The sequence below is a fragment of the Megalobrama amblycephala genome, linkage group LG17, assembly GCF_018812025.1.
Source record: "Megalobrama amblycephala isolate DHTTF-2021 linkage group LG17, ASM1881202v1, whole genome shotgun sequence".
In the NCBI taxonomy this organism is placed as follows: domain Eukaryota; kingdom Metazoa; phylum Chordata; class Actinopteri; order Cypriniformes; family Xenocyprididae; genus Megalobrama; species Megalobrama amblycephala.
In genome coordinates, this window is record NC_063060.1 from 13,831,585 (window position 1) to 13,857,642 (window position 26,058).

The 26,058-nt window shown below is 41.5% G+C and overlaps 3 protein-coding genes across 4 annotated transcripts; 2 read left to right on the forward strand and 1 right to left on the reverse strand.

Annotated features, from left to right (window-relative positions):
- Nucleotides 1-978: 978 nt before the first annotated feature.
- LOC125249961 (caldesmon-like) lies at nucleotides 979-3,061 on the forward strand. Its single transcript, XM_048162220.1, has 2 exons — nucleotides 979-1,245; nucleotides 1,393-3,061. The coding sequence occupies exon 2, from the start codon at nucleotides 1,431-1,433 to the stop codon at nucleotides 2,082-2,084; it is 654 nt and encodes a 217-aa protein (XP_048018177.1). The 5' UTR covers nucleotides 979-1,245; nucleotides 1,393-1,430; the 3' UTR covers nucleotides 2,085-3,061.
- Nucleotides 3,062-11,216: 8,155 nt separating this feature from the next.
- Nucleotides 11,217-12,425, reverse strand: LOC125251874 (uncharacterized protein F54H12.2-like). The gene has a single exon (XM_048164976.1). It carries the CDS (start codon nucleotides 12,423-12,425, stop codon nucleotides 11,217-11,219), a length of 1,209 nt encoding a protein of 402 aa, XP_048020933.1.
- Nucleotides 12,426-21,475: 9,050 nt separating this feature from the next.
- LOC125251655 (piggyBac transposable element-derived protein 4-like) lies at nucleotides 21,476-25,608 on the forward strand. Of its 2 annotated transcripts, XM_048164725.1 has the most exons (4): nucleotides 21,478-21,989; nucleotides 22,604-22,684; nucleotides 22,906-22,986; nucleotides 23,730-25,601. In XM_048164725.1, the coding sequence occupies exons 1-4, from the start codon at nucleotides 21,838-21,840 to the stop codon at nucleotides 25,339-25,341; spliced, it is 1,926 nt and encodes a 641-aa protein (XP_048020682.1). In that variant the 5' UTR covers nucleotides 21,478-21,837; the 3' UTR covers nucleotides 25,342-25,601. The 2 variants fall into 2 exon arrangements, with proteins under 2 accessions (XP_048020683.1, XP_048020682.1); XM_048164726.1 differs by lacking the exon at nucleotides 22,604-22,684 and having other exon boundaries at nucleotides 21,476-21,989; nucleotides 23,730-25,608.
- The last annotated feature ends 450 nt before the right edge of the window (nucleotides 25,609-26,058 follow it).

A 26,058-nucleotide genomic window follows, 5' to 3' on the forward strand; every position in this document is an offset into this window, starting at 1 on the left:
ATGGTGTATGTGTATTTCGAATTAATTTATTGCATTGCTATGTTATATATATATAATTGTTTTATTTTATTTGTATGTTTCATATCAATTGTTTTATTTTTTAATCGTGGTGTTATAGATTTGGAGACAGTATAAATGGGGTAATGTTACAATGTTATGGTCAAACTGGGGAAAAACAGATATTCAGTATTTGATTAATAAATGGGTATGTTTTGATGTATATGCAATTTGAACCAATTCGACAATCGCATTTTATATTAATCTTTTGGATAATATATTTGTTTATTTGTTACAAATATTTATTTGTTACAAACAGCCATGTTAAGCCTATTGTCTTACTGTAATCATATTTAGTTGCAGTTGGTGATATGCCATTAAATACACATCAATTGGAAAATATACCCCTCCCACCACTTCTGGGTGTGTCATAGCCGAGGTAACTATACTGGGTTATGCGTATTTGTCGTCACTATAACGCTTTTACTACCACCGATGTCAGATGGTGTGTTCATGCTATGCCGATGTGATTACTCAATATATTCCGTATGCTGATTTGCTTTTGTTATAGCCTCAAATGCTGAACAAAGAGCTTTCAATGCCATCGACCGTTGTAAGTACATATTTATTCTATTTATAAATGTATACAAATACACAATATTTATAAACATATAAAAATTTACAAAATTATATGTTTTATTATTTGTAGTAGCAGACAGCCCAAGCATTATAGAGGACTCAGACGACGGTAAAAATATTATTATTTTCTACATGTAGAAACATTTTATTCCTGTGTATGCTAAAATCTAACTTTTCCATTTTATTTATTTATTTTTAATAGAATTACCCGCCTTGGTCACTCTTCCTGGCTTCATTGACCTCACCACGACCGATTTTGAAGATGAGGCCACCACAAGTGAGTCGTCAAGGGTTAGGAGATGCGACTCTACCGGTAATTTTTTCAAACGTTGCCATAGCAGGAACAAATAATCTCCACCAGTGACCCGACAGATCTAACGTCGGAGGCTAGGGAACAGTCAGGATCACGCTCAGCACCCCCTCCAAATAAGAGACCTCACAACGTGGAATCCACCCCGTTGCCTGGTCCAAGCTCACCCACCTATCCGAATAAGAGACGGCATGAGGACAGATCCAGGCCGTTGCTACGACCTATCTCGGTAGTCCCTCCAAAGAAGAGGTGTCACGATAGTGGATCGAGTCCTGTACCCCATGTAGTAATAAATTCAGGTAAGTTTTGATTCATTATTATTATTCTTTAAAGTTAATTTAAAGCGAAGTGTTTATATAGAATACCGTCAGTATTAGTCAAAACGTTGTATCTGCAATTAACGGTTAAGCTTTAATTTGAGTTGTGGTTATTATATTTCTATACAGATCAACGCATTGGTACCAGCGACGACGTAACAACGTGGATGGACTCGCAAGTGAATGCGTGGGACTCTTCATCTTTTACCAGTGATCGAGACGATCCGTGGACAGTGAGAGGTAGACAAACTCCATATTCATTTCGCGAAGCGTCTGAAGGAGAAGAGGGAGACGACGAAGGAGAAGAGGGAGGTGAAGGAGAAGAAGAGGGTGACGAAGAAGAGGAGGAAGAGCGCGGGGATACCCCTAGGAATCACGAGCATGCTGACAAAATAGACGTGCTCACCGCTGCTTTTAACAATTTTGTTACCGTCTTCAACGAAGAACGTACCAGAGCAGCGGAGGAACGTGCCAGAGCAGCAGAGGAACGTGCCAGAGCAGCAGAGGAACGTGCCAGGGCGGCAGAGGCGCGTGACAGATCGGCACGGGAGATAGGATTTCTTCACCACAGACTGGACTTGTTGGAAGCTCATCGTGAACAGGAAAACGAGAGATCAGCAGGCGAATTTGCTGCGCTGTACAATAGGTTTGATGGACACGGTGCCGTACTGCATGAAATAATAGACATTATCCAAAGAATGCAGAGAAATGCTGACGAGCATTATGCCCGAGTTGAAAGATCAGAAATTGAACAGATGCGAGAGAGGCAATTAATTGTGAGTCTGCTTAGCGCCGTAGTCGCTACACCCCACCGAAGATAGATACACGTACGTGATTCGTAATACATTACAGTTCAGCAGTATATCTCATTTGATTATACATGGAAATGTAATGTCATTATTCTCAACTGCTGTAATGATGTATGCCTTACCGCTTTTGAATGCTTGTTTTTCACAATATTACATATTGTGTTTGTTACTTTTGATCTAAAAAATAAAAAATAAAAATGGATACAGAGAGCTGTTTTTCCGCAGCTGCGACACATAGCAGTCATCCAGACCAAACTCTCTCAGACGTGTTACAAAGTCTGCTTGAAACCTATGCTGCGAGTACCCAAAACACGTGCGACAGATTGCAGCAATTGCTAGACATGTATTCTGACCATGTAGAATTGTCTTTTGTCAATGATGCACCGATGCATCAGACTTCAAATTTGGAACGTTTAAAAGCTGCGATCGAACGGTATCCGAATATTAATTTGTCAGAACGGTTACAGGAATTATTAAACATAATACAAGATGGCGGGGGAATAAATAATAGACATGGCATGATATTTAATGCTGAGCCTAATGTTGACAATCAGCCAACGTCTAGCATCGCGGCTCTCCCTACAGATACTGTCGGATCGGTAAACAATACAATATCATCCGATCAACCTGCGGGTACGTCAGCGCTACCGCGTTCAGACATTGATACGCTGATTCGGGAGGGCGGTCTGATTAACGGCTATCATGTTTTACCGCGACCACGTTTCAATAGCGTGCAATTGCGACGGGTCATGAATCTGAGGGAGATTAACTCTACAGATTTGGCGGCGTACCACATTTTTTTGCACGATGCTTTTGACGAAATAGTCTCCCATGCTCGAGATATTGGTGGTGAGGCATGTGTAATCAATTTAACCCTTTCAGCCCCTACGCTAAAATCACCAGTTTCTGCAGTTTTAACAGATGGAAATAATTACTCCGTCAACATATTTACCGACCAAATTGAAAAGGTTGGTAACGCTTTACTTGAAGGGGTGTGCATAAGACTGACATGACACCTTCATAATCTTGACATGACACGTGTCATGAATATGAAGGTTTTATGCATGTTTATGACAACTGTCATTAAATGTCATTCGCTCAATTATGTCATTTTTAATGCAAAGATGACATTGTTTGAGATGTCTTTGTTACGACAACTTGACATAAACCAATACATCATAACCTGTCAGTGTCTTTGTCATGACAACTTGACATTAGCAAAACATCATAACCTGTCATAAACATGACATAGCAGATTAATTATCAAACTTAAAAAACTACTTAGCTTTATGGGTTATCATTACATGACATTATTTTGGTAACACTTCAGTATAGGGAACACATATATAAACGATTAACTATGACTTTTCCCTCAATAAACTCTTAATTTACTGCTTATTATAGTTAATTGTTAGGTTTAGGTATTGGGTAGGATTAAGAATGTAGAATAAGGTCATGCAGAATAAGGCATTAATATGTGCTTTATAAGTACTAATAAATAGCCAATATTTTAGCCATATGAATGCTAATAGTAATAAGCAACTAGTTAAAAGACCCTAAAATAAAGTGTTACCATTATTTTATCTTTTTTTAAGAAATTTGAAATTGTCTATTATCTGACCTTCTGTTGGTGGAAACATAAAAAAACAAAAAACAAAAACAAAAAAAACATGAAATGAAAAATAGTCATGACGCTGTTATAAAATTATTTGTCAGAGTATTGTCACTTAATGACATTTTAATGACAAGTTCAATTTGTACCACTGTACTTGAGCTCAAGATACATATTCATGACACTATTATAATGGCCTCATGACAGCCATTGTCAAAACCAACCTCATGACAGTTTAATGTAATGTTGTCCCATAAAGCTTAAATAATGTCAAGTTGTCATGACATAGACATTGACAGGTTATGATGTATTGGTTTATGTCAAGTTGTCATAACTCGGACATCTCAAACAATGTCATCTTTGCATTAAAAATGACATAACTGAGCGAATGACACTTAATGACAGTTGTCATATACATTCATAAAACCTCCTTCATATTCATGACATGTGTCATGTCATGATTATGAAGGTGTCATGTCAGTCTTATGCACACCCCTTCAAGTAAAGTGTTACCAAAAGGTTTTACAGAGCTGCGATAGATTGATGTCAGATGATTCCGTCGAAATCGAAGCTAATGTTGCCATGAATCGACAAGGAGGAGGGCATCATCGTAAACTTACAGATTTAGCTCTGGATCAGGTCATCAAACGAAAAAAAATGTCGCTGTTTTGTCCGACAAACATTTCAAACAACTTATGTTTCTCTATCTGTCTAGCTCGTTTTCTCAAACGACCATCCATAACGACGCCGGCTTCTCAATTCAAAAACAAATTGGATTTGACAACATACAAGCTTTTGAATCCCTTCTAGACATTAAAATAGTGTTTTTTTACAGGACGAGCGTGGGGGGATTAGAAACATACAGAAATCACGACTACCCTCACCCTAAAACGGTATGTCTCTATTTGCAAAATGCGCATTACTATATGATTCTGAATTTGACTGCCTTCATCGGAGCCACCTACGTGTGTGAATTCTGCTACAGAGGTTACTCGAATCTTAGAGACCATCATTGCAAACACGTCTGCAACGTGTGTTTTGATGGAGATTGTTATAATCATCCTAAAAAACCACTGCACTGCTCCGATTGTTTACGGTTTTGTAAGTCAGGCTACTGTTAAAAAATGCATTAAAAAAAACATCCCCCAGGGGCTGAAAATCCAGTATGCGACGTTATAAAATATTGCAAACTATGCAATAGGCGATATGCCGTCACGGGTCAAACCAAAAAGCATGAATGTACAACCCTCCGATGTGTACATTGTAACGAAGATTTGCCTGAACAGGGGTCGCACAATTGCTTCATACAACCCATTCCACTCAAGGACCCTTGCAATAAATACGTTTTTTACGACTTTGAAACGCAATATGTAAATGATCGGCATCAAGCGAATTTTGTCTGTGCCATCACTTTTAAAGGTGAGAAATTTGTGGCCAAAGGACCCGACTGTATAGTGAAACTAATCGCCCGGTTTAGACAGCCTCGATACGAGGGATACTGCTTCATAGCTCATTATGCGTCCAGATTTGACTCCTTTCTAATTCTGGAGTATTTTTGCAAGGCTGGGCTTACTCTCGATGTTATAATGCAAGGATGTAAATTAATCTTCATGTACGATGAAGAATATAGCCAGCGATACATCGACAGCTACGCGTTCATACCGATGGCCCTGTCTAAGATGCCCGCGGCACTCAATTTGACTACGCGAGAAAAAGGGTATTTTCCGCATCTTTTCAATAGACCGGAAAATGCTAATTACTGGGGGAAGTACCCCGATAAAAACTTCTACAACTATGGAAACATGTCTGATAAAGATCAGGTAAAGTTTGATGCATGGTACAATAGCGTCAAGGGTGAAATCTTCGATTTCAGGAAGGAGTTGTATGACTACGGTGTAAATGATGTCGTCTTACTGCGTGAGGCATGCATGAAATACAGAGAGGCGTTCATTGATTGCACAGGGCTCGACCCGTTCAATTCAATGACGCTTGCCGGCTGTTGCATGGCTGTCTTCAAAACCCATTATCTTGAGAAATATACGCTAGCTCTGACGCATAATAACGCTTATGTCCGCCAGAGTAAGACTTCCTCGAACGCATCGATCGAATGGCTCGAGTATGTAAAAAAGACTCGAAACGTTGACATTCACCATGCTGTTAACCACGGCGAGGTGTCGATTGGTCGTTACTTTTTAGATGGATTCTATGAGGAGGGAGAGTCGAGATATGGGTTCGAATTTAATGGTTGCGTTCACCATGGACATTCGTGCCGCTTTGAACCTCATCAGCGACATCCTATGTCAGGGGTGACTTGTGCGGAACTCAGGAGACAGTTTGACGAAAAGGTTGAAATTCTACAGAATACCTACGGTTTGCAAATCGAGGTTCTTTGGGAATGTGAATGGGCGGAAATGAAGCGGTCTGATCCTTCTGTGAAGGAATTTATGAGTACTTATTCGGCGCCCGAGAGACTGAAGCCGAGAGAGGTGTTGTTTGGCGGACGAACTAACGCTTATAAACTGTATCACAAAACGGTTGAGGGTGAGAGAATAAGTTACGTAGATTTTATGAGCTTATATCCTTTCTGTCAGGCTAGGAAAAGCTACCCGATCAGACACCCTCAAATTATTTTCAAAGATTTTCCCGAAAAGATCAGTCACAACCCCGCGCAGAGGGCTATCAATAAATTATTGCTGAACAGTTTATGGGGGAGGTTCTCCATGCGCGAAAATTTGGCTTATACCGAGCTTGTGAACGATCCTGAAGATTTCACCAGAATTGTTTTTGGCGAAACCGACACGCTGACTTATTTTACTTTTGTCTCGGATGACGTTGCTCTAGTCCAACATCGACCCTCAAAAGGGGATGTTCGTCAGACTTGTGACATTAACGTGTTTGTAGGAGCCTTTCCAATGGCTCATGCGCGGCTTGAGTTGTATGAGCTCATGGAAAAACTCTGTGACCGATTGTTATATTCCGACACCGTTATTTTTGTCTCTAGGGAGGGGGACTGGGACCCCCCTCTAGGATATCATCTGGGGGAGCTGACGAATGAAATAGACGACGGAGATTATATTACAGAATTTTGCTCTGGCGGTCCAAAATCTTACGGATATCGCACTGCCAAAGGTAAAGTAAAGCATGGTAAAGCATGAAAGCTAAGGGTATAACGTTAAACGCGAAAAATTCCCAAGCTATTTGTTTGGAGAGTCTCATTGGTCTGGTTAACAACTATGTAACATTGCGTGACAGTTCGCAATGCATCCTGGCCCATACTGAAAACATTGTGAGAAATAAAAAGACTCTCACTCTGCACAACAAATCAGTCGTTAAAAGGTTTAAGGTGGTGTATAATAAACGGAGACTTTTACCCGATTTCACCACTCTTCCTTATGGCTACTGATTCAATGCTACACAGGGGGCTTCGGGATGCTTCTGATTTTGATTTCAGACTTCAGCATCCATTCTCTGCGGTAATCAGCGGGCCTTCTAATTCAGGGAAAAGTTATTTTGTAAAAAGTCTGTTGGAAAATGGCATGAAACTGATTTCTAAAAAAATTTGAAAACATAGTGTATATTTATAGTTGCTGGCAACCACTGTATGATGAATTGCTTAACCTTTATGACATTAAATTTGTGGAAGGAATACCCCAGAGTCTCAGTGATGATGATTTATTACCCATCAACAAGACAAATTTTTTGATTTTGGACGACCTTGTGAACGAAGCGGGTGGAAACAAACAGGTTGAAAAGGTTTTCACGCAATTTGTGCATCATCGTAATCTTAGCGCTATTTATATTGTGCAGAATTTATTTGCCCAAGGTAAATCCAGTAGAACCATCCAGCTTGAACACAAATGATATGATTTTGTTTAAAAACCCGCGGGATGCCAATCAAGTAGCGGTACTAGGACGGCAAATGTATCCTGGAAACACTAAATACTTTATGGAGTGCTATCAAGATGCGACTAGTCGACCTTACGGTTATTTAATGATAGACTATAAAGCAAAAACTCCTGAGCAATTCTGTCTCAGAACAGGATTGCTGTCCGACCATCAAGTGATTTATCTCCAGAAAAAACAAAGAACGTGATCAGTCATCATGTCCGCAAGACTTTGTAAACATCTGCCATTGTTGAAACTGATACATAAAGCTACGCCTAAACAACGTCGGCTTATTTTACAATCAGCGTCCGACGAACTCATTTTAACATTGTGCGAAGTGGCTCTTAACATACTCTACAGGACGATTCCTGTCAACTGTCAACAGTACCAAAAACTGAGAAGGAGAAAAAAGGAAATTAAATTCGTCGTCGATAAAAAAATCGGTATATCCGCCAAGAAGAAAGTCTTTAATCAAACTGGTGGATTTCTTTTACTGCTCCTTAGCGTAGCAGTACCCTTTATTTCCAGCTTGATATCATCTAGACGCGGCTGAGGATGGAGTATGCTGAGAAAATGTATTTAGTCCCGCAACATCAGCTGGAAAAGCTGAAAAGTGACAATGTTCGTGAAAATATTCAGCATGTTGTAGAGAACGACCTGGATACGGCTATAAGAAAAATCTTACTCAGGTCTGATTTGAATCAGTACGAAAAGGCCAAACTCTACACGAACATCCTGACCAGGTTTTTGACGGTCGTTAAACAAGGCGATCGGGAGAGTAATGTTTTAACGTTGTCGCTACCCAATTCTGAATCCGACCGTAAAGACGAATGGCCACCACCTACACCTGATGATGACGGAGATGCGGATGACGTTGTGAGTGAAGTTCTGAAGAATGTGCCGGGAAGAAGTGTGAAAAACAGTCGGTACATATTAGACAAGATGTCTAAAGCTAAAGGACTCAGCGCATGGAACGAGTCGGGGGAGTTTGTGTTCAGGGGTAAAACCATACCAGGGTCGCACATGTTCGATTTGATAAAAAATGTCACGGCGCCGCATAAGGTACGGGATGACCGAAGACCCCCAGGATGGTCGGAGTTTATACAAGCCTTTGCAGAGTTAAACATACCGTTTTCTACAGTACCGAATTATATTGTTAGACAGGCAATTAAATCTTTAAAGGGAGATGGTACTGCTACCCCAAAATATGGAACCCCTTCTGATATTGTTGCAGCAGAACGTGAAACGTCTTCTAAAAAAACAAAAAGAAAAAGAGTGCATAGGTCGCGTGCTTTGGAAGATTCCGCGTTCAAATCGCCGTCTATCAATCAAAGTCAATGGTTAGATTTTTGAAATGTCGTGTTTGTTAATATTTGATTTGTGAAATGGTGTGTATATGCTCAGTCTGCTTAAAATTTGAAATAAAAACACAATAAAATGCAAATTGAAAACTCAAACATGATTCATACGTGTATTACACGTTTCGGCACACTGAATACATGAGAGTTTTTCATTACACTCATTCGGTTTTAATCTTTTCACAAAGTAGGCTACCATTTTATCATTTTTAATATAATCATCGCTATACAACTTCAGCACGTCGCTATAGCAGCGTCCGTTGATCAGATGGTACAGGAAAAACACGCAGTGTTGCCCGCAAGTATCCGATGTGAAATCCTGCACACATCTGGATGAATATACTACTTCAGACACGTTGGTTAGCAGAAAGTCTTTGATGGCTCCTGGAAAGCAGTCACTGTCGGGGGGATTTCCAAAACTGTCAAAAAAATAGCCGGTATCGTCGCTATGTAAATAAACAGCCAACCAATGTTCCCCCGGTAGCAGGGCGGGGTGTGTGTTAACCTTCTGGAGTCTGAGGCTGATTTGGGGCCTGGAGAAGTTTTGACATGCCCTGACATTTGTGATTTTTTCAGTTGTTCATAAACATATAAATGACAAAAGTGTCATTACACTGTATTCAGCACAAACTAGGCTACAATAATATGTGAGGAACATGTATGTACATGTTTGTGTTTTTGAAGGAATAATGTTTATGCGTGGTTATTGAAAAAACAAAAAACTTAAGTCACTGAAATAAGGCCAAAAAAAGTATAGTAAATCTGTGTTCACAAGACTTCTGGGTATTGGAGGTTGTAAACTAGAGTTTTTGCTTCAAAATTATGTAAAAATTATGCTGCCTACTCCTTCATATAAAACAATATATTGATTTAGTTTTTGTAAGACACTTTTTGCCAAGAAACACAGTATGCATGGGGGCGTGAATCACCACTGAATAATGGGCCATTCTCACCTGAGAAGACAAAAGAATTGGATAGTAATGAGCTGAAATGACTTGCATATTAATGAGGCATTTCAGTCAGGTAGGCTGTGAAAAAAACCTTCTGTGATGTCTCAAGCTCATCATGATATATGAAACATACAGAAAAATATTATTACAATATAAAGTAATGGTTTTATATTATACTTTAAAATATAATGTATTTCTGTGATGCAAAGAGTCTGAATATAGGCTTTTAGTTTAAAACCATGCACATTTGGAGAAATATTGGATTCTCATATGCTTATGTCAATTTTCTATACAGAGTAGTTATATTTATTTAATATTCATTGTCATTACTATGAGCGCTGGTGTTTTCAATTCATCCTTGAAGTCGGAGGGCGCTCTCTGTGCATTTTTAGTCCACAAATTCATCTAAAAGAAGAAGAGGCTATTCCATGAATGGAGTTTCCAATTCATACTGCAGCCGGAGGGCGCTAAAGAAACAAAAACTCATCTAAACTTCATCTATAGAAGAAAAGAAAACAGGAACTAACTGCATGTCTTCTAGAGCTCCCTAACCATGACTTTTACATCCAGATAAACACTTTTCAAGACAATAAATACACGATTGAGATGATGTATGCATGTATTGACTGAATTTGCGTCTGAATAGCGCTGGCTCTGTGGGCGTGGCCGCATTAGCAGATAATGAGCTGAATCACGGACTTCTGACATGGCTCTCTTTTCATACAGATTACATAAACACAGAAGGTTTGTTTTCGATTTGACTTACATGATTTAAAACCTGACATCTTAACGTTTTTTTAGACATAAGTTTAATTTTTCTGTGATTAGTATTCACTAAGTTACAGTTCATTTTCTGAGAACTATCAGATTGGACTTCGTTCAGAGGGAGAGGAGAAATCACGCATCATGTTAGTTTTCTTTATTTTACAAAAAGCACAACATTGTGTTTTTACTCTGAGTGTATACAAATAAAAGAAGATATTCTATAGTTTCAATTGATATATTACTTATGTCTCTATAACAAAAAATGACGAAGTATTTTAAGTCTGTTTTGCGGCAATGTGAAAAAAAAACTGCAAAACGCGCCGGCGCGTTTTCAGACCTCAGAGTGTTAATTATAGCTGCAGATGACGACTTCCTTAACGGCGTTTCAGGTAGTTGATCGCTCGGGAGTACCCCAAGAAAATGAACGTCGCATGAAATTTTGTCCATGATGCCGGTGAGCTGTACAGTGTTCATTTCAATAGTATTCGACCAGGACCTGTCTGCGGTTAGACATTTCAATAATGCTATCAAACACTGCGTAGACTAATAAATTAATAGTCTGCGGCAACGGTTGTCAGAAGCATGCCTCGAGTCTGATGTTACCGGACTTGATGAGCGATATGTGCTGACCACACTCTTCGTCAGGTGTGAGGTTGAAGGCGTAAAGGGTGTATCCATTCAGAAAGTCATCCCTGTCGATAGAAAGTGCCTGGTTTTTAAGATGTCTTCCAGAGGCCATAGCCAGTTGATAAAATTCTCGTACCGCTGTCCTAGATTCAAAATTCGGCTGTAGCGGTTTGGCGGGGAATTGCTGACCGTCAACGTAGACTGCTAGGAACTCCAAATTGTAATGTTTGAACGTGAAAGGGTTTTTATTGTAGGATCCTGTGAATGCATCGTTATCAACCATAGCCAGGACGATAGATTTTGGTAGCGTTCCTAAAAACAAATTTTCTTGATTCGAAACACGAGACCCAGCTGGTATGGAGAAATTTTTTAAACAAACTCGATCTATGGGGTACTTTGCGGTAGTCGACAGCAAAGCCTGGGCATGGCCCAGTCTCGCAGGTGGTGATACAGAGACTTTCTTGACAAATAGGCTCACTGACATGATATTTAATTTGTACGCCACATCACCGGCCTTCATCAGGCAGAATTCGTCTTTGGCTCTGATCATCCTCAGTTTAATGTCGATTCCATTCAGCATCAATTTTTCTTGAAAGAAAATATCACTGTGAATAGGAGCCAACAGTTCCACCACTCTGCTGTTTGTTGTGTAGCTTGCCCTCTTTTTCAGTCCGTGGTTATGACTGGCGGGGTCAGTCGCATCCATATGGCCGGCAGTGTCTTTGTAAAACAAGCCAGCGGAGAAAAGCGATTCCAACGCATCTTTACTGTAGTTGATCAGACTCTCAATGATACATCGGTAAGGATATGTGCTCGAACTCTGAGATATCAAACGATCACCCAGGCTCACGTCGACTTGTGAAAATATAGTAGCCCCAGGGTAATTTATCAGGCCAACCTTAGCATCATCTGTTAAATCTTCACCGTTAGGTTTTGTGATTTTAAGACATAGATACAGCAGTGTGTTATGTAGGTCAACATAATCGTCGCCATTCCCTGCTATAAAAAACTCCAAAGGCGCAGAGTCCGATATAGCTGATAAAGGAGGCACTTCTAAATAACTGCTTTTCTCAATAACTGTCTGCGTCAGAGGAAGGGTGAACAAGTCCAACTCAGACTTGATGCACTCTCCTGACATGCGGTGGAGTAATGCCATGTTAGAATATTCTTTTTACGGATCTCTTAACCCATACATTTCGCTTTACACTCTTCTTACGCTTTCTGCGCACGACTGAATGTTTCTTGGGTCCCCGCTTTGTTTTCTTATTTATCATATGACCACGCCTCCTTATACCCGGTGGTTTAGACATTCTCTTACGAGTCATGACCATCAGACCCGAGCCGTCTTGAGATTTAGTGTTATCGTTATACGTCCTCGACAACGCGTTTGAGACAACGTCGGATACTATATTTTTAGCAGTCGATTTTAGGTGGGGTTTAGCAATACTGAACCCCCTTTTCAACAGTGGTATGGCCATCCTAAACAAACCTCTAAACAACCCCCCTAACCCCGATTGTTTCGATGGTTTAAAGTGTAGTTTTACGACGACTTTGCCGTAAGAAAATGGTATTTCGCGGTTTTGGTCGTCCTTCAGTTCGATGGTAATATCTGTGATGAGCTCCTTGTTGACCGATGCGTAATGTGGTTTGTCGTATCTAACACTGACGATATCATTGTTCTCCCCCGTTATATGTACGCATCTCAAAAGGGGGACATACGAATCGCCAACTGATTGATATTGGATAATGTCAGTGTAAATGTACATAGTATAGAAACCGCCTTTGATATCGGTTTGATGAGGAGCAAACGTAATTTGACTCTTTGTAAAATCAGCATCTTTATGGTAGGCCGAACGGCCGATAGCATCACCCGGATTCACTCCTAAAATAGCGGCGAGTTTCCCAAAGAAGGATACTGAAACGTTAGTTTTCGCAACCATATACATTTTGTTTTTTAAAGAATCATGACCCAATACAGCCGTCGGTACGAGAGCGTTACTTATCGCACGGATCACTTCACGAACGTTCGCGTAGTACCCGCCGTCTATTTGTACCCTCCTTGATACAAAAAACTTTGATGAATCTTTAACCGGCAGTGGGCCTGGGGTAGGTTGTGACGGTTTCGCGCCCGGTGCGGGGGCGGTGTGTAGGGTGAAAATTCCGTCTTCATCATTTAAGGCGTACCAACTTCTAGGATATTCAATTTCAACGAGTGCAACCTCCCATTTACCTTTCAAGTTTATAGGACTCGCTAACCTTGTTCTGTAACTAGAGATACGATTTTCCGGATAAACCGACAAAGAAGCATTGCACGGGAGCGTAACGTAGAATCCGACGTCGCCCATGGTACCCCCGTTTACTCAAATGATCAATTCCTGTATGCGTTCAAGTGTTTTAAGGCTATTGCAAGTCCACCAGAGTTTTTTTTGTCTATTAAACTAAACTATTAAATTTCGATGGCCATCCTAACCATTTCACTAAGACAAGCGTGGATCCCCCCTGTTTTTTCTCCCCTAAAATCTTTTCTACCTTAAAGGCTTTGTTTTTGCTCACGATTATTTTTTGTAACTCTTTTTCATAAAAAACTCCCTCGATAACCTCCCCGTCATAATCGGACAGTCTGTAAACAGGAGGTTGGCGTGGAATACATGAGGATATTGTGAAAAATTCTTCTGTTTAATTCTGTTCGTATCCTTTGGTGAATGGTCCTCTCACTTTAGAAATTCGAACAATGTCTCCGACTTTATATTTAAATACAGCTCGTTTCGTTCTTGTTCTTTATATCTCCATACAGATTTTGAAACACAGTCCCCTCATTTTCCTTGTTGACGTCCACCGGTCTCATCCTAATACTGCGATGATAACTGGTGTTGTAGCCCTGCATGATATCTTGTAAAACATCCACATAACGTTGAGAATTTGTAGCCATTAAATATCGCCACATTCTACTTTTTAACATTATATTAAAACGCTCCACAACGCTGGCTTTCAAATCCTTTGCGAAATGATTAATGTCGTGCTTTTTCATTAAATCTTGAAAACGTTTGTTAAAAAACTCTGTCCCTTGGTCCGTCTGCAATTTCTGCGGCACACGTCCATCTCCAAGTATAGATTCAAATGCTTTAGTCACCTCGGGCCCGCTCTTATTCTTTAACACTCGAGCCCATGCATACTTACTAAACACATTGATGCATGTTAGCAAATATTTATTATTATCATTATCCTTGGAATAGGCAGACATGTCCACGAGATCCGCCTGGAACTGGGTATCCACTCCGTATACTATGACTCTATTGCGTTTGTAATTTTTAGGGGCCGTTCTGTGTAATGTGTACGCGTCTTCCCCAGCCAACCACTCCGAAACCTCTTTATCGGTTAGACGTATTCCACTATCCTTTAATACGGACTCTTTTAATCGTTTTTTACCGCCTAAAGAACCAGGGTTGGATGGAGTGTAATAAGCTTTTTTCATGAGCTCCGACATGTTGTCGTTTCAACCCTCGCAAAAGAATAAGACATACACATGGGGAGATTCAATCTTTTATTAAAAAGTATTAAATTGAAATGCGATTACATAGTGACGACATACTCTAAATGCTCTACACAGTAAGTAAACCGTTAGAATGATATAAGATGACCACATGCTCTAAGTAAGAAAGTAAATTGTAAAAACAAAGATTAGTGATAGTCTAGCCAGAAAAGAAATTCGCGGCATGACTTCCAATCGTGGTCTAGGACATAGTTCCCCGTTGTTTCAACAATAGCAGTTATGGTGCCAGAATCAACATTATGGAATCTAGCTAATTCCACACAAACATCTGTTACATATGTGTAGATACAGAGGATGTCGCTGATGCGAAAGCATTCGTTACTTTGTGTCATCACCTCCAGAACATTTCTTATCGTATCGCAATATGGTACAACCCCTTTAACACATATGTTTTTCAAATCTTCCCATGAATGAGATAGCCCTCTTATATGCTCTGAGTATTTTCTGAATTTTGATTCGCGGGAGGGATCATTCTCATCATCTTCATAAGTAGGGTCATCATACGTTTCGAGGTCTTCATCGATCAAATTTTCCAATAACGCATTCATCTGTCTTCTGTAATGACCTTTAAACAGAGTTTTTGCAATGCTCCTTTGGCTACATATGGCACCCATGGTAGTGGGGTCTTGCTCAGTCTCCATTCACAAAAGAGAACCCCTCCCAGAGGTCAACGGTCTTGTTGACTACTTTCTCGCAGGATTTGTCCAGAAGATTTTCCCTGATTTCTTGTAGCTTAGTGATGATGAACGGCTCGTCTTTTAATTCATGCAGAATAGCTCCGGCGGCTCCTTGAATTTGCTGAGGATGAGACTTTAACCCACACCGGCGTAGTGCGTAGGCTATGATGGTTCTGAGATAGGGTTTAAACAGTCTGCTGGTCAGTTCGTCAAAGTGAGTATTGAAGTAGTATGTTGGGGGCTCAAACAGGCAGGAATGTTGTAGCTGGCTCGGATGATTTATAGCACAACCTTCGCAGTCCTCCTTCTGTTTATTGCTGATGAGGTGCTGCAGTAGTACTACGATAGTAGCTTTTACGATTTTGAATCCAATGTCGGTGAAGCAACCGTCAGGAGTGTCGAGAGCCTTTTCAGTTGTTGTAGATGTACTTTCGCTGTGATCAGTCAGGAAACTCAGGTCGCGTTGTCCAAGCTCACTGCAGAATTTATCTAGCCATTGTTTATCGGCGTCAGATGAACAGGGGTTGTCTGTCAGAATATGGCTAGTAGCGTTGTCATCAGGAGGGTCAAACCCGTAGTCGAAAGAGACTCCGCAGCTGCAGATGTGAGCACACTCTGAAGTATCGTGTTGAGCCATGGCTTATAAAGACCTTCTGAGGATATGGGTGGGTCATGCTGATGGTTATAAATGCTTGTAGTGAATGGGCGGGGACGGCAGAGCATACGCGCTGCTGCGCGCGCATCTCTTTGTATTGAATAGTTGTACTCTAACTTCATTGTATCCATCCCGCATGTCGCACCACTTAAACATTTTGTTTATGTTTAAGAAATGGGAGCTCAGCATAGTCAGATCACACCACTTGAACAAAAATTGCATCTCGTACATATCATGATGTTCATCATGTAGGATAACCCCACTACGGTCTCTGAGCTTTGTCTTGTCTTTGCAACAGAATATGTAGACGCACTCATCCTGCTTCTTATTAGTGTGATCACCGACCATGCGATAGCGAACATCCGGAGTTATCCTGTCCCACTCAGCGATGTACAGAGGTTCCTCTCCACAGTCATTCAGATCTTTCCAGATGCGGGTGTAAAATAAAGTCCAGTCTTTAACAGGAAACATTAGACAGGGGTCTTCTCCAGGTATAAATTCCCCAGTGCTGTCGGTGGTGTAAGAGCGTAATGACTCGGGAGTCCTTATTGAATATGTAACCAAATACGCGGTTCCCATTCAGTTAGTCACGTTCGACGTTACGTCGATACTGATGTAATGGGGTCTTGCCAGGGAGCCCAATCACCTCCAAGGATACAAAACAAGCCAATGGGAATTGGCCTGTGAGATTTACATGCCGGGCCCCTCCCCCGGCATCCGGGTATAAATAGGGCCGGCATACTCACCTTCATTCATACTTTTGCTTCGGAGCCGATCAGATCGGATCTTCCATTCACCTCTTCAAGAGTGAATTTCTTCAAAAAAAGAGCAAACAGCAATTATAATTGCTACAGGACAGTTCCTGAAAAACAGCAATTTTAATTGCTATCAACTGTTTGTTCCGGTGGCTGATCATGTATCTCCAGCTGGTGGGAAGGCACGCTCAGCGGTGGGTGTGACGGCGCGCTGTGCACAGGACGGTGCTGCACTCATCCCTGGGTGCTTCGGCTGGTGAGGTATACTGAAAGAGCAAGCACGGGCGATCAGTGTCTTTTTCAAGATGTCTTTTCGTCCGTGTGTTTCTGGAGTCGGTCGTTTCCTGACCTCCTCTGACGGCCACGACCACTGTCTCACGTGTCTGGGTAGACCGCACGCTGAGTCAGCACTCGTGGATGGTACATGCCCTCACTGCGAGGGCATGTCCATGTTGGTGTTGAGATCGCATCTCTCCTTCTTTAACACGGAAGTGAGAGGCCACTCTGTCAGTCCGCAGTCCGCGGCCACCTGGCGGAATCGTCCACGTCTCCCGTCCAGCAGCGGAGTAAGCCTTGGCCGCGATAGCGGCCGTGGTCTTACCCGCTTTGGACGGGAGACGTGGACGTGGACGTACCTCCTTTCTCAGGGGCAGGGCACCATCCGGCAAACTTGAGTGGCCTACCGCCCGCGATAGTTGACACCATCACTTCGGCCAGAGCCCCCTCTACGAGGCGCGCTTACGCCATGAAGTGGAGTCTGTTCATTGAGTGGTGTTCTTCCCACCGGGAAGACGCCCGGAAATGCCCAATCGGTGTTGTGCTTTCCTTCCTTCAAGAGGGTTTGGAACGGAGGCTGTCCCCTTCCCCGCAGCACATCACGATGTGCTCGATGGCAAGTCACTAGGAAAGCACGACCTGATCATCAGGTTCCTCAGAGGCGCCAGGAGGTTAAATCCCCCTAGGCCTCGCCTCATTCCCTCCTGGGACTTCTCCGTTGCCCTCTCGGGCCTCCGGAGAGCTCCCTTCGAGCCCCTTGAGTCAGCTGAGCTGAAACATCTGTCTCTCAAGACAGTGCTCCTGACCACGCTCGCCTCCTTCAAGAGGGTTGGGGACCTGCAAGCATTTTCGGTCAGCGATTCGTGCCTGGAATTCGGGCCGGACTACTCTCACGTGATCTTGAGACCCCGGCCTGGATATGTGCCCAAGGTTCCCACCACTCCCTTCAGGGACCAGGTGGTGAACCTGCAAGCACTGCCCCCGGAGGAGGCAGACCCAGCCCTTGCGTTGCTGTGTCCCGTTCGTGCGCTGCGCGTTTACGTGGACCGCACGCAGAGCTTCAGAAGCTCTGAGCAGCTCTTTGTCTGTTTTGGAGGTCAGCAGAAGGGAAAGGCTGTCTCCAAACAAAGGTTGGCCCACTGGATAGTGGATGTCATCGCCTTGGCTTACCAGTCCCAAGGCGAGCTGTGCCTCCTCGGGTTGCGAGCTCACTCCACTCGGGGTGTTGCTTCTCTCTGGGCGTTGGCGCACGGCGCCTCTGTTGCAGACATTTGCAGAGCTGCAGGCTGGGCGACACCGAATACGTTCGCGAGGTATTATAATCTCCGAGTGGAACCGGTGTCCACCCGTGTGCTTTCTACTCGTAGATAGCCATGGGTGTTCGCTTGCTGTGCCATTTCCCTCGGGAGAGGGAATGCGAGCACTTTTCCAGCTCCTCAGTTCAGTTCCCCGTAACGGCGAACCCTGTGGAGTTCCTCCTGCATCCTGCGGCGGCCAGACGTGGCGGAGGCGTCCGGCGCTAGGTCCAGTACTCGTGTGTATGCCCGGTTGGTCTGCCCTTGTACTGGGCTAGATGCCCATATGCTGTGATTCCCCTCGGGTAATCCCATATGTGTTTGTCCACGGTAAGGTTTCCCTGACGGTAAACCCGTGTCTTTCCCTGGGCGGCTTCGCTTTGCCCCGTCTCTGATTGCTAGTCGTTCCTCCCGGAAGGTAGGACCTACATCAGAGATCTCCCATATGCGTTACTGTTCTCTGACCAGTCCATATGTGTCTTCCACACGTTACCTCCCTTCGGGCAGGGTGTGGTCTCCGTAGCTTTCCCCTCTTCGGGGAACGCTTTCCTGGCGTTTTTGTCGTTGCTGAAAAACGAGGGATTGAGTTCCGAAGCACTCTTCCCCGTGGGGTAGGAACAGCAGCTTCGACTTCTCCACGGTAACGCCCTGTCCTCTCCATCCCACCGGTATGGAAGACATTCCTGGGCTTGCTCTGGGCGCTGGAGGGTTGCGAGTATGGGCCGCATTTGCATTTGGCACGCCTCAGCCTGCCAGCACCTGCCTCCCTAACACTCGTAACGTGGTTCAGTTGCTATGGCGCTTTCCATGGGACCCCATTACGTCAGTATCGACGTAACGTCGAACGTGACTGACTGAATGGGAACGTCTAGGTTACTAGTGTAACCCCCGTTCCCAGAAGGAGGGAACGGAGACGTTACGTTCCCCTGCCATAGCTTTGAGTCACCACTGAGCGGCCAGATACCTGTCTCGGCTCCTCAGCAAAAATGTGAATGAAGGTGAGTATGCCGGCCCTATTTATACCCGGATGCCGGGGGAGGGGCCCGGCATGTAAATCTCACAGGCCAATTCCCATTGGCTTGTTTTGTATCCTTGGAGGTGATTGGGCTCCCTGGCGAGACCCCATTATGTCAGTATCGACGTAACGTCTCCGTTCCCTCCTTCTGGGAACAGGGGTTACACTAGTAACCTAGACGTTACTATTCATTACAAATTCTCCTCTCACGCAGTCCTTACTATCGTGGAGAAACTTTGTCAAATAGACATATCCCCCTGGTTTTCTCGGAGCAAAAGTCAGGCTTTCTTCCATCTCTTCGTTGTTCCATTCTGTCTCAGGCGTTTTAGGTGAGTTTAAACTACCCATGTTTCTCATACTCCTTTTCTGCAGAAAACACTGTGCTCTTTTTATATTATACCCTCCTATGTGCTGGAATGCGGATGTCTGCTCAACACATGTGACCCTTCAGCCTTTAAAATCACCATCAGGACTTCAAATATGGTGTCAAAGTTCAAAAATCACCACCAGGAAATCCAACATGGCATCAAAGTTCAAAAATCATCCATCATCCAACCTACAAATGACCACAAGTCAATACCATAGATATTTCAAAATGCTGAGAATCAATGGACATATTCAAAACCCATGTCAAAGGTCAATCGCCATTTAAATTCCATAACCCCAAGGTCATGGAGTTCATACAGAGGTCAACTATGGGGGGATGGGATAATATTTGGGTGGTCCTGTGGGGGGAGGGAGAGGTCAAGTTCATATGTCAAAGGTCAAAGTAATTAATCATTTTTTGTCATATGGTGCAGGGTAATCACTACTCCCAGCTTTCTGGAGGTTGCTGGTGATTTTACTGACAGCTATTTTAGAGGTTTTTTCATAGTCCTTGTCATTTGTCTGTCATGACCTGGTCGTTGTTGGTTGCTGAAGCTTGCCAGTGGTATCTATCTTTTTCAAGACATTCCAAGTCAATCTCCAGATTTAAATCCTATTGAAGAAGCATTTCAGCAGCTGAAGAGGAGACTAAAGGCAGAAATGCCCCAAAACAAGCAATCATTGAAAATGGCTGCATTAAAGGCCTGGAAAACCATTTCAAAGTGTGAAACTAAGAGTCTGGTGATGTCTATGGGTCACGGACTTGCTCTTGTGATTGATTGCAAGGGATTCACAATTAAATATTAGCTTTACACATTTAGATTTACTTTAAGTTAAACCGTCCCAATACTTCTGCTCACATTAGGCAGAGGGTTGACACTTTAAAAGTGCTGTACTTAGTTGGTAATACATTTTGTGTTGAAACAGTCAATAATAAAATGTGACATTCTGTACTTCTGCCTCATATGAATCATATTTATAGATGTCTTGACACCACAGCTAACAGAACGATTTTGTCATTGCTGTTCCAATACTTACGGAGGGTACTGTATGCCAAATGAAAATGTTTGTTCACTGACAAAAGAATGTTAGTGTCTGGCCCAAAAAATATTTAATTTAAGCTTTATTTTCTTTTGTTCTGCAGCATACTGAACATGAATACACAAGAAGAAAAAGGTTCCATATTCAAAACAGCAAGAAAGTGAATTGCCCAGCAAAACTTTATGTCTGCTATGTAGTAAGGTAAGTTTTACATTAGCATGGCTTTATATACAGTTTACATAATATGTAGACAGGAATACATCTTTAAAAATGATTCAGATATACAAAAAAGTTTGAAATAAAAAGCAATTTCTCTTCTTTAGTAAATATTAAGTAAACTTTTTTCATCTTTTTTTAACACTCTGAGGTCTAAAAACGCGCCGGCGCGTTTTGCAGTTTTTTTTCACATTGCAGCAAAACAGACTTAAAATACTCCGTCATTTTTTATCATAGAGACATAAGTAATACATCAATTGAAACTACAGAATGTCTTCTTTTATTTGTGTACACTCACAATCAAAATAAAACTTTGTGCTTTTTAAAAATAAATAAAATATACAGGGTGTGCTGTCCTGCCATCTCTGTCTCTGCAAACATCATTCTAAAAGGTCACTAAAAGTAACTAAAATAGACGGCTTATACATGCTACATGGACATGAGAGATATGTCTTTGCAAAGCTTTAAGTGTCTACTTTTAAACGAAACAAATAAATTCTAAAAAAAAATTCTCCCTTTATGTAATCAGTATAAAAGTAAAGAGAGGTACTGTTTCTCCTGTCTTACCTAATTATCTTTAATGTGTGCCCGCCCACGTGCAGAGCGCTCTATTCATAAGATAATGTGCTGAGGCGATCTATGCAAACTGTAAACGCCCCTAACAGCGTCTTAAAAAGCATCAAGTTTCATCAGATTCATTCGCTTTCCTGCACGTTTGAAAGATGGCACGCTACTCAGGTGAGCAGGCTCTTCAGATGGTCCTGGACAGTGAGGAAGAGTTCACTTTTTCCTCGGAAGAAGAACACGACTCTGACGATGAACGTCTGTATTTTGAAGAGCGACTTGATCCAGCTGAAGATACAGTTTCTGATGAGTAAGTGATTTAGTTTTACTTAAATTATTTGACGTTTTTTTTTTCTATATAAGCGTACATATATATTTGCCTTATATTTACATCTAGGCCTATCTATATAACTCTATATAACTTTATCTCATAAAAATGCTTATAAATATAATGCTTTTCTGTTGATATACTTAAATTATTTGACGTGTTTTTTTTATATAAGCGTACATATATATTTGCCTTATATTTACATCTATCTATATAACTTTATCTCATAAAAATGCTTATAAATAGAATGCTTTTCTGTTGATATTCGACTTGTTATTAATATGCATAGATACGTTGGATACACGCGTTAGATCGATTAACTGCATGCAGTGGAATAGCATATTATGATAGACGTGAATGTGCTAAAATATGCTTGGTTGTGAAATGCGCAAACGTGTTGCTATTCACTAAATGTGCTAACTGATATAGCAGACTGTAACGTTTACACATTCGCACACTTTGTCCGGTAATGGCCAATTGACAGACATATACAGCATGCTTGTATACCTGTTAATTTCCTGTCAGTTATGCATAGCTAATGGTATGAGAGTAGTATCTTATATGCTAATAATAACAGTTTTTTTGTTTTGTTTTAGGAATGTGGATCCATCACTCTCGCATTCACCTGCAATTCTCACTAAGAGGGCACGCAGCAACACAGGCGATAATGAGAAAGAGTAAGTACACGTTTACCCACTATATGTGCTAACTGATATAGCAGACTGTAACGTTTACACATTCGCACACTTTGTCCGGTAATGGCCAGTTGACAGACATATACAGCATGCTTGTATACCTGTTACTTTCCTGTCCGTTATGCATAGGTAATGGTATGAGAGTAGTATCTTATATGCTAATAATAACAGTTTTTTTTTTTTTTACAATTTGTTTTTTTTAGGAATGTGGATCCATCACTCTCACATTCACCTGCAATTCCCACTAAGAGGGCACCCAGCAACACAGGCGGAAATGAGAAAGAGTAAGTACATGTTCACCCACTATATGGTAGGCCTATGTACACTACCGTTCAATAGTTTGAAATCGGTATGATTTTTCATGTTTTTAAAATAAGTTTCGTCTGCTCACCAAGGCTACATTTATTAAATTAAAAATACAGTAAAAACAGTAATATTGTGAAATATTATTCCAATTTAAAATAACTGTGTACTATTTAGTCTACAGTGTCACATGATCCTTCAGAAATCATTCTAATATGAGGATTTGCTACTCAAGAGACATTTATTGTTTACAATTGTTCAGAAATGTTTCTTGAGCTGCAAATCATCATATTAGAATGATTTCTGAAGGATCATGTGACACTGAAGACTGGAGTAATGATGGTGAATATTCAGCTTTGACATCACAAGAATAAATGACTTTGTGAAATATATTTAAATAGTACACAGTTATTTTAAATTGGAATAATATTTCACAATATTCCTGTTTTTACTGTATTTTTACTTAAATAAATGTAGCCTTGGTGAGCAGCCGAAACTTATTTTAAAAACATTAAAAATCTTAGTGATCCCAAACTTTTGAACGGTAGTGTATGTATATATGTGTCTGTATGGCTTTCTTTCTTATGCGTGCACAATATATTAGCATTAGTGCTTGGTAATGTTAATATATACAATAATAAACATTATATTAGTATTAGTTATTGATGATGCAAATAGTATAGCTCCTTGTGTAATAACCATCTCACTGTTTTTTTTTCTCCAGCTATAGCCCTAATGAGAGTGCTCCAAAACCCCTTGCAAAAAAGGCCAAGACAAACATTCAGACAAGCAACAGGCATTCAGCTCTGTCATGGAAAACAGATAATGACACTGACATGGTTCCACAGACTCTGAGATTCCTACCTGCACGGGAACCTGGACCACAACTGCGTCCTGCTGATGAACACACTCCTAAGAGTCTCTTCAAAATGTTTTTTTCTGAGGATGCAGTTTCAACTCTATGCCAGAACACCAATGCTCAGGCTGCCAGGGCAGTTTCAAAGGGATGTAGATATAAATGGACAGATATCAGCATCGGTGAGATGTACCGCTACATTGGGCTGCTGTTTTACATGGCTATGGTGAAGATGAGCTCCATCAGTGACTACTGGCGACAGGACAGTCTTTTCTCTGTGCCTTTTCCTGCTACAATCATGTCAAGAGACAGATACCGTACCATTTCATGGAACGTGCACATGAGTCACCCAGATGAAGACAAGGAGAATGACAGAAAGAGGGGAACAGCTGATCATGACAGTCTTTTCAGGGTCAAACCTCTCATGGACACAATCCGCCTTGCTTGTAAAGCAAACTACCATCCTAAACGGAACTTGGCTGTGGATGAAAGAATGGTGGCATGTAAAGCAAACACTGGAATGAGACAATACATGAAAGCCAAGCCAACCAAGTGGGGCTTCAAGTTGTTTGTCCTTGCTGATTCATCAAATGGATACACTGTGGAATTTTCTGTGTACACAGGAAAGAACAACTTTCCCACAGGCCATGGACTATCATATGATGCGGTGACATCTCTTCTGGACTGTAAAGTTTTAGGCTCTGGGTACCATCTGTACATGGACAATTTCTACACAAGTCCTAAGCTCCTGAGAGACTTGTTTGCCATGAAGTTTGGTGGCTGTGGGACATACAGAGACAACAGGAAGGACTGCCCTCGTAATGCAGCTAATTCACTCTCCAAGAAATCTGCCAGAGGATCCATCAGGTGGATTCGGGATGGAGCTCTTGTATTTGTCAAGTGGATGGACACACGAGAGGTATCTGTCTGTTCTACCATACATGCTGCTTATAGTGGAGACACTGTGCAGAGGAGGGTGAAATCACAAGGAACATGGAGGACAAAGACAATTCCATGTCCTGCACCTGTGACTGCATACAACCAACACATGGGGGGTGTCGACCTGTCTGATCAGCTGATACAGTACTACACAACACAGCACAAAACAATGAAGTGGTACAGAAAGATCTTTCTACACTTCCTGGACATTGCTGCCACAAACGCTTTCATCATACACAAAGACCTTTACGGTAACATGACCCATAAAGAGTTCATAGAACAGCTGATTGCAGAGCTCTTTGGTATGTCGTCACAGAAAGCAGCTCCAAAACGGACCAAAAGTGACCATGTACCGGTTCCAGCAGCAGAGCTGACATCAGATGCAAGGAATAATGCCACCGCTGGTCGTCGGAACTGCATGCTTTGCAAAGTACAGCTTGGTAAAAGGCAAGACACACCTTGGAAATGCCAGGAATGTGACGTTTACTTGTGTCTTCAGTTGAAAAGGAACTGTTTTCAAAAATGGCACACAGATGTGTGACTGTTCAGATTCTCTGTTCACCACCTCCCACTGACCATTGGGCTGCAAAGATTATCTGTGTGTGATCAAGCATGTCATGTATAGGGTGTAAAAGTGGGCTTTTTTATAAACCTTACCTTTATTTGCCTGTATACACAAAATGTGCCTTTGACCCTTGTTTATATTTAAATTATATTGTTAACTTTATTTTAAATAAAAAAGAAAAAAACAATGATATGTCTTGTCTTTGCATTTTCTTAGTTCACTCAGTCACATTCCTGAGTGAATGGCTCATTATGCGGCTCATTAGGGGCAGGGTCTTAATCTCCCCAGGTGTAAATCACTTCATTATTCATGAAGAGTCACACCTCTTCGCATATGGCCTACCTAAACAAAAAGTGTCTTAGAAATTTAAAATCAATACAATGTTTTATGTGTCAGAGTAGGGAGGATCATTTCCACATCATTTTGAAGCAAAAATTCTATACTAAAATATACAATTCTCAAAAGTCTTGTGAAAAAACATTTAGTATGCATTTTGAGGCATTGTTTCAGTTACTTTTGTTTTTTGTTTTTTCAAAAACTACGCATATACGTAATACTCTCAAAAATACTAACATGTACATACTTGTTGCTCACATATTATGGTAGCCTAGTTTGTGCTGAATACAGTGTAATGAGACTTTTGTCATTAATATTTTTATAACCAACTGAAAAAAGCACAAATGTCAGGGCATG